Source organism: Pinus tabuliformis, chromosome 4_1 (assembly GCF_031772625.1).
Source record: "Pinus tabuliformis cultivar Carrire ecotype Pingquan chromosome 4_1, CPIR1, whole genome shotgun sequence".
Classification (NCBI taxonomy): Eukaryota; Viridiplantae; Streptophyta; class Pinopsida; order Pinales; family Pinaceae; genus Pinus; species Pinus tabuliformis.
In genome coordinates, this window is record NC_142303.1 from 736,463,719 (window position 1) to 736,473,304 (window position 9,586).

Here is a 9,586-nt window from a genome sequence, read left to right on the forward strand (position 1 = left end):
TAAATTAAAATGAGCATGGTATGGTGAGGTAGCCAAGGTAAAATTTTATCAATAGATGCAAGGAAATTTTTTATATAAGGAGTCTCTATGGTCGATGAAAGAAAAGAAACCATATCCAAGGAGCCTAGTAAATTATTCCATGCTAAGAAAATAGCATTAATAACTTGATATCTAATGTAAAAAAAAAAACAAGTGGGTGATATACCACAATCATATACAATCTAAAGAAGAATTAGAAGGTTAGTTAAAGGAGAATAATAAATATATTAGTAACCTAATATAGAAAAAAAATGGGATGGAAAAGAGGGCATGTTACACATACAAAGGTATACATAGGCTTTCTCGTCCTATCCCTCCTTAACTTAAATGAAGCTTAGCTTGGCCATGGACCTCTATCCACATGTGATCATGGATATCTATATATATATATATATATATATATATATATCCTATGCTATCACTTATGAGCTTTAATGGGGAAAATGATAGCCCAATTCATATAGTTACCGATTTATTAATATAGAAGGGTTGTATACACACCACTAACTAAATTTCTAATCTCAAAATAAAAACAAAATTATTTCAACAAGACATTTCACTTATGCATTTAACATGTTATTAAGGTTATAGTATAGTCCAAAATTTATCACATAAACAAATTCTTTCTTGAAAATCATTACACAGATCATTGGCATTATTCTTTCATGAATGGGGTCCCACTTCTACATCACAAAGATACATATAGATGCTACATTCAAGTTATTTGACCTAATATTAGTCTCAGGAATTAACATAGAAATCGAAACATTCCTTGAAACCTTTACAAAAGAGATTAACAATCTTGATTATGCACGAAAACAAAATCTCTCAACAATTCTTCTTAACTCAATAATAGCACATTAAATATAAACATGATTTTTTCTTTTACATTGCATCTAACATTACACATGCTTCACATAGAGATCTCACAGCATAGGCCCACTAATACTATATATTCTATTCACACTTGATGAACTAAGATGCATAGGTTCAAACACCTCCTATACCCAGTCACTCTACTAAGTATTAATCTCAGAGTAAATAAAAATATCAAGAACTAATCCATTCTACATTAATCACTTAGAACCAAACCATTCTCATGACCATGCAAGATCTATTCTACATGATCATAATGGAGGTAAATAGACAATAAGCAAGGTTATCAGGTTTACATGCATAGAGAGATACATCACTACTTATCTAGTAAGGAGGAGCCTGGAAACTGAGATTGGGACATAAAATTTCCACTCAACCTTAGACACATTGTAGCCAATCCTTTCTTGAAATAGTCACCCCTAATCCGGATTACAGATCTTGATGTTGAGTGCTTAAGGGGTTAAACTAATTCTACGAGTTGAGACAAGGACTCCGGAGGACCTTCCACCTCCTTTCACCAATTGTTTCATGTAGTTAATTTCTCTCAGGGAATATAGGGGCTCCTTGCTTTTCTATAGAAGCATGGAGCTTTATTCTCCTTGTTTCCCTCCTACGTTATGTCTTTTCCTTCCTTTGTCGTGCAGTCATTTCTTCTCTTTTTCTTGTCTAGCAACACTCTCTTATGTTCTCTGTTTTTTTCCTTTCAAACCCTCCCCCCCAATCTTCTCTTTTTGTGTGATAATGTGATTAGAGGAAATTATACCTATGTTGAGAATGCTCATCCCTTCGTGAGTATTCCTACTAATGTGTTGCAACTATTTCAATTGTGTGGATTGACACTCATGTCACCCTTGTCCTTCAACTCAGTCGTGGTGTTTTTTTCTTTACATGGTCATGGGAATTTTTTTGTGCCAACTCCCCCTTCCACTTCCTATTTCTTGAGTTTAAGTTTTCAATCCTGCCTAGGTAGCCCATGCTACCTCTTAATTTTGTCCTTTATTCCTTGTGAATTTATCCAAGGCTAGCATGGTTCTTTTGTCCTCTTGTCCAACTCGATTAACTGATATGATTAGTCCCATTTAAAGAATACCTACCATCCATTCAAGGTTATCACAAAACAAGTCAAGCTTCCTCCAAATCTTGATTATTTTCCTTCCTCAAACTCTAGAATCTGTGTTATTATTCTCAAGTCTTTTTAATTAAAATAAGAGTATATTAAGTATTTACAATAAAGGAAATTAGCTTGGATTTGTCACAAAAATAGTCGCATATTTACCAATATTATAGACTGAAGGAGGGGAAGAATCATCCAACTGCTTACCTTCAAAAAATAGGTATTTCATGAAAAAGGTAATACCAACCTTAAGCTCTAGGGAAATCTTGAATTCCCATACCAAATATGTAGAGAAGATCCCAAGGAGTAGTGAAGGCTTAGATAGAAGCTTGACAATGATCTAAAAATAAATTTGAGGAATCAGGGGATGGGGGAACATGATCACAAAGAACAAGGTAGCATACTTTAACACAATATTTATAACAACCTTCAATACTCTAGAGAATAGACGAGGAAGGAGAATCTTGGGAGAAAGTGGAAGAAATGGGGACAGATCCTTTGGCTTTCAATGCCCCATTTACGAGCTTCCATCACAAATCGTAAGAAGAGGAAGGAAAACCCTCCAAGTTGTTGGAATATTGTTTTGAAGAATAGAACTTTATCCTTTAGCTCCAAGTGTCACATGTACAAGTTATCATTGTAGACTGTAAAAGGAGGCAGATGAATCATCCAATCCACTAGAATATTGTTTTGTGTTCTAATCAGTGCATTAAGGCAAAAGAATAGATTTATTGAGGTCCATAGAAGTGTGTCTCGATGTCTCCTTTGAAAACCCTCCTTCTGGAAAGGGTTACATATCCAATAATTGCTTTTCTTACACGCATTTTATGGTTGTGTTGAATATGTTTATTCTTTAACAGTTTCCATTCTCCAAAACTTCTTATTCTCAGGAAAATTTTCACTTGATTAAATTAAAAATCCTATGCAAGATTTCTCCATTAATCCATTTGAAATAAATGAATTCTTTTGTTAAATACATAAAACTATTATCTCATTCTAAAAGTCCATATACATTATAATCACTCTTTTTCCCACAAACAAAAGCTTAATATGAAAAAAAATAGAATCCCACAAATTATGTCATTAATAATTTATGGATTTCTTAAAAACAAACTATTAAATTACTAAATTCCTCATTAAATATTGAAAAATAAAAATAATAGATGAATCAACAAAATTTCTCACAAAATAAAACTTTTATTATAATTCCAAATTCTAAATTTAAAATACAAATATATATTTTATTTGTAAGAAATTGAAGAACTTGCAAAAACAGTGCTCTGTTTTTTTAAGTAATAAGAAATAGGTTAACCAACCCTTATATTTAATCTAAATTTATTTCATATATATATAAGGTATTTGATAAATATTGAATAACTTGGAATTAACACTTGTAATAATATACTGGCACATTTGGTTTGTTGGTTGGTTGAGTTGTTGAGATATTTTCTCAACAAGCAATCGCCTTGTTTGGAATCTGTTGGATCTCATAAGAACTATATATGTGGGGTGTATTTTGGTTTTTAAATGAAATATATGAATTATTTTGTGTGTGATTTGTGTACCATGAATGCTCTTCCAATTTCTTTGTTGGTATCAAAGCCATTGTGGGCCTTACTCCCTCAGGGGAGGGCCCAGGAACATGGAAGAAATATGAGATTAATCCTCTGTACATAGATTAGTGTACATATGTTTGTACATGTAATTGTGTGTTAAGTTTGTTGATGTGTGTGACTTTTGTTGCCGATTTGGATGTTTGTGTAGCACCATCGAGGGAAATAGAGAGAGAGAATAAATTGATCCTAATGACAATAGTTCGCAATGATGACTAGATGGAGTATCATGATCTTTTGGTTCCCATTTTCAACGAATCCAATAGAGGAGGTCTACGGGGCCATTACAGGATATGGAGGAGCCATGGCCATTTTTCGTTGTGAGGAGAGAGCCATTGAATGTAACAACCTCTTCTCCTACCTCTTCTATTTTCTAGAAGTTGAATTCCTTCATGGGCATGGAAGTGTACATTTGTCCACAAATGGTCAAGATTTTGACCATGACTTCCACATGGATTGGTAGGGGATTGGGTTTCTATTACAAGAGATACTATGGAGATCGTTTTTTGGTATTTCATGTGACCCATCATTAACAACTTGACCCCAAAATATTAAATTTAGAGAGGAATGTCTCCCTGTGTTTTCCTTTTGGACCTAGTAACTTCGGCAAGTTTGCATTACTCAATGCTTTAATTTATAGGTCATTAATTGAAAAATAAACAACAATTTGAGTAGTCGTGATTTCCATGAAGAATAGTGAGTGATTAGATACCATGGACAATTGAGGAGAGAGCCTTGGCCAAACTACCAAGAGAGGTCAAAGTAAGGAGTGGTTAGTGTGTGAATGAGAAGTGAAGCGTATATTGTGTTGGACATAAGAAAGAAAACAAAAGGAGTTAGTGTGCAATGAGGAGTAGCTGACCTACAAGGAGTTATGACACCATCATTGAATTATTCTTGAGATCTCTTGTATGATCTTGCAGCATAGTAGTAAGTGATTAGCAGCATGGATCTACACCAGGGAGTGGTCGTTGATACTATTGTTTGATTGGCTTCTTAAAGAATTCACCTTACACACATTTTGGTGGAGTCGAGATATGGGAAAACTCATGGGCTGAGTCTAGTGTATTTTAAGTGTAGATTGGGGTGAAATTATGTAAATCCTACCCCCAGCTAAAAATATGTGAATTTGGCAATTCGAATTGGTCCAACCTATCAAATGACAATGGAAAATTTTATGATTATTGGTTTTTTTGTTGTGAGATTTTTCGATTGAGTTTTTTTCTATTTTCTTTTAATTATGTTCGTAAAAGGTGCAGAACCAAATATTTAACAGGATAACATAATTTAAATTACTAGTTCTTGATGTTCTTTGATGCCAAGAGAACATATTGCAAGTTTTATTATGTGAGTATGTTATATGTTGATGGGTCTTGTTGTTCTTTGGGCTTCAAGAGCATCAGTTGCAAGTTACTTTATGAGATCCTTGTGTGTTAGTAATGTCAAATTGTTTAATCATATTTTGAATACATTCAGTAGAAAGGTTACCATCCTAGCAACTAATAGATAGTCAAAAGTGAAATATCTAACAAATGGTAGTAGGTCCATAAAGTGGTTCATTACTTGACAACTTTTATCGTGGAAGCCCTGACGAGCCAAGCACGCCAATATTGTTGATCTTGCAAGTGCGTCAATGATGATCATAGATAGTTGTATCTTAGATGAGTCAAATGGGAAGCTCAAAGATTGTGGTGGAGAATGAGCATGGTCCATAAGATTTCATAGTGGGTAGAAGTGCCTGTGAAGACTATATCAGATAGATGTGACTTATACTTTTGATTCTTGTATTAATCTTTGTAATGGAAGCGTTAAGGGAGGGACATGGAATAAACATTTACAATAGTATATTGGCAAATTCAGTTTGTTAGTTGGTTGGGTTGTTAAGATATTTTCTCAACAAGCAATCTCCTTGTTTGGAATCTATTGGATCTCATAATCATTATTATATGTGAGATGTATTTTGGTTTTGAAATGAAAAATACGAAATGTTTGGTATCTGATCATAAATTTGACCTCTTGTATCACAGATTTTGAGTATATTTTTTAAAAATTTATTTTATAATCAAATAATTTATTTATTTTAATCTTAGATAGTATAGTAGAGATATAATCTCTAATTTTCCTTATTAAAAGGATGATACCCAAAATAAACCTTTTATTCTTCAAATTAAAGGGTTATAATTTTCCATCACAACACTCAAGTTACACTTAATTGATAACTCATACTTTATATTTAGATATCTATTATTTCCCAAAAAATATGCAATGGCTATTTCTTAAAAGAGTTTATTATTAAAATTATTTTATATTATACCTAAAAGCATTGTTTCTTAAAATTTATTTTAATCATGCTTAAGGCATTTATACAACCTTTAACAATAAATGTTGCACAAACAAGTGCTTATATAATTCAATATGGAAGAGATGTTGTAATGTTTCAAAAAGTATTGTAACATAAATAAAACAAACAACACCATATTTATATATAAATATAAAGATTATCATCTAATTAAAAGTAATTTATATAGCTTGGACATTTACTTATAGAATACTTTGAGTAAAAGAAGGTGGGTTTTTTTAAGTATATACTCAAATATGTATTTACATCTATATCAAAATTGTAGTAGATAACATAATGCTCCAAAATGAATATTTTAGATAAGCTTAGACAAAAATTTAAAGTAAAGTAGTAACAATCATATAAGAAATAATAGTTAAATTCTAAAACTACTGAACTATAGAAAATCACCGAGCAACAAGGTTAGAGAATGATAACAATGTGTAACAAAAATTGCAAATTATGGAATCAAAATTTCCTATAGACGGTAGTAAAGAAGACAAATCCATGAAACATTCTCCTTAAATGGTGGTAACCGTAAATGAAGCATCACTAAGAGAGATGAATAGTCTAAATAAAACAACAACTTTAATTTTAATAAGAAATTAATACCTTATAATTATTTTAAAATATATATTCAAATTGCTAACAAGTATTATAAACTCTTTTCAATAAAATAATATCAATTTTAAATATGGAAAAAATTCATATATTTTCATCATTAAATTAAGAGTGAAATGTTTTAAAACTTATCAATATAATACAATTACGAAATAAAAATAACTAATTCTTTCTTAATAAAAAATAATTCTATTTAATAAAAAAAATATCATACAAACAAAAATACCATAAAACTTAAATAAAATGTATTATTTTATATTTAAATAAAACATAAAGCCTCCATCTATACAACAAACACTTTTAAAAAATAAATGTTTTTATAAACAAACACTTTTTAAAAAATAAATATTTTTTAAATAAAATATTTATAAAACTTCCGTTGAGAGCAATCCAAAATTAAAAGAGCATAATCTGTTACCTTAAACAAACGATGACATACTTTAATAACTGGGAAACCTCAAGGATGGATATATATAATATATATATATATATATATATATATAATTCTTTATATTGAGGTTGGTAATAATCATCTCCAAGTTGCTTACCGACAGAAAAACACCATTCGTACTGTGTTAATTCCCAAATATAATTACCTATTTCTCTATAACTACCAACTGGGATTTTTAGAATGGTTATTAGCCCCCATACCCTAAAGAGGGCTGGCTTCGTAGCTCCACCAACCGCTGCAGCCTATCATCAACCGTTTATTCATATTTCCTCCATAAATTAATACGAATAACTGTTGAATATCTGTTATGTCTATATACCACGGCAAGAAAATAGAGTTTTTCCTCGCAGATAATCCTCCATGGAAAGATCCCAGTGGACCTCACAGCAACGGAAGTATACATCTGATAACTTATCCGCCGGAGAAGTGGAACCTTGAGAACCAAGTGTAAGCTCTAGCCCTACCGGATTACATGCGTCTTCAGGTTGACTACTTTTGAGGTTGCATATATCATGGGAATAGGGTATCCGTGCTTGACGACCACCAATGAATTCATCCTGTTCCTGCCCCGAGAAAATAGTGGAACATTTCTCTGTGACTTTATCATTAAATTTACTTACTGCAGCACTATGTACAGCGTTCGTTGCATCGCCTCCATCGTCAGGTATGCTGCTGAACTGAATATGATTGCCGAGGGGTACACGTTCGCGTTCCCTTCGTTTATGCTTCGCATGCGATGGACCCTTCAATCGGCTTCTATACTTCACTGATCTCCGCAGCTCGCGGACGGCCGTGGCTCCCATGGGCATCATACATTTACAATCCGAAGACGTGAAATTTCCCTGTGAAACGGCACGGAAGGATCCCCGCACGATGCTGTCCACCCCCGCCCGGCACTCTGCCCACTTCCCCGACCACACAAGGCCCAGTAATCCGGATACTGGATTTACCATCCTGCCACATGCTTCGTACAGAAGAGACCTGAGTATTGCTGCAGCACCCACCACAAAAATTAGGTTTATGGAATATTAGGTACTCGCTCTCTTCTATATTTTACAATTGATATAAGGGAACTGTCTGAAGCATATAGCATAAAACTTGACTGAAACTGGATGGTGGGTCGATACTCAAATATAAAAATCCAGCGCAGGTTGGTCGGAATTAGGGTTTCGTGCGTGCTTATGAAATCCAGAGATGCATATGGGAGAAAGTTGAGTCAGGTATCACATATATGAAAATTTGAAAAAATCAACAGATGTCTAACCGATCGGATTAAGATGGGTTTGTGAATATTGTTATTTGCAATCTGGAGATCCATATGAAAATATCAAATTGTAACCTCAAACTCCATATTAGACTAGGGTTTATTCCTTAAATACGATTTAGAGAGTTCCGAATTTACATCTGGGCCTAAAAATACCTATGAAATTTGGATGGGTTTAGATAAACTATTGTTAATATGAGAATTACCAGGCCTCAAATGCTCGGGGCCGTTGCTAATGAGATTCGTCAGCCCAGCACGCCCATAGAACTTCGCTAAGAATATGGTGGCATTCGCTTGTGACTCTGCGGCGCTTATCCATTGGAGGCAGGGCCTGTGAATGCAGGACTCACTGCAGCCCTTCCGCAGGACTCGGCAGCCATTGCAGCTCATCCTCATTATATCGTCTGATCTGACAAAGAGAGAGTATGAATAAGAATATTTTGTGCACATGGGATCTAGCAAATCCGATATATCAAAAAGCGAAAAAACACTACCGACATGAGTATGACGAGGCTGTTGGAATTTCAAAATAACTATACGGATCAAAACGAGGGGTTGCAATTTCAAAATAACCATACGAATCGAAATGATGGGTTGGAATAGAAAATTAATTGTTTTCGTCATTTTCCTTTTCGAGCGCATGATCGTCAATATGTTGGATAACAACATTTTTACAATCAGAGAAGTAAACGCAGATAATGAGCGTGATTAAGGCGTTCGGGGCCCGCGGGACCGTGCCACTGTGAATTCGAAGCGCGCTGACCCGAAAAAAACAAAATAGGGAAAAACTCCTTGACTTTTTGTCCATAGAAACCAAAACAAATTGACGGCCATCGGGATTGGCGAAAAGCTTCAGTCATGTCAGCCATGGCTTTTCTATATTTTAATTCAACATTTGGCGTTGAATACATCTTCCGATATTCATTTGAACTGGGATTGCGTGCAAATAAAAACCACATAGCATAATCATTTTCGAACAGGTTGCTATGTTGGACGGAAGCTTGAGAAAGAACATTACAATAGTTTTGTTTTTATGATTTTCGCATGAGGTTGGTAATTTCTTTTCCTTTAAATTTATCCATTCTGTTGAAGAGGTTGATGATTTTCGTCTTGTGGATGACTTTAACTCGACCAGTGCAAACTTAGATAGAACATATTTGTTTCTGTTCAGTTATTGACATATAATGCTGCACGATATGGAATTTCAAAGCCCAAAGGAACCATTAATTTAATTTCAACGGTTCCAATTTCTATTTCTACATTTTAATTA

General features: G+C 33.7%; 1 protein-coding gene across 1 annotated transcript; it reads right to left on the reverse strand.

Annotated features, from left to right (window-relative positions):
- Window positions 1-7,127: 7,127 nt before the first annotated feature.
- On the reverse strand, window positions 7,128-8,760 carry LOC149178255 (uncharacterized). The gene is made up of 2 exons (XM_089423583.1): window positions 8,523-8,760; window positions 7,128-8,043 (listed from the first exon to the last, which is right to left on the reverse strand). The coding sequence occupies exons 1-2, from the start codon at window positions 8,710-8,712 to the stop codon at window positions 7,364-7,366; spliced, it is 870 nt and encodes a 289-aa protein (XP_089279709.1). The 5' UTR covers window positions 8,713-8,760; the 3' UTR covers window positions 7,128-7,363.
- Between the last annotated feature and the right edge of the window lie 826 nt (window positions 8,761-9,586).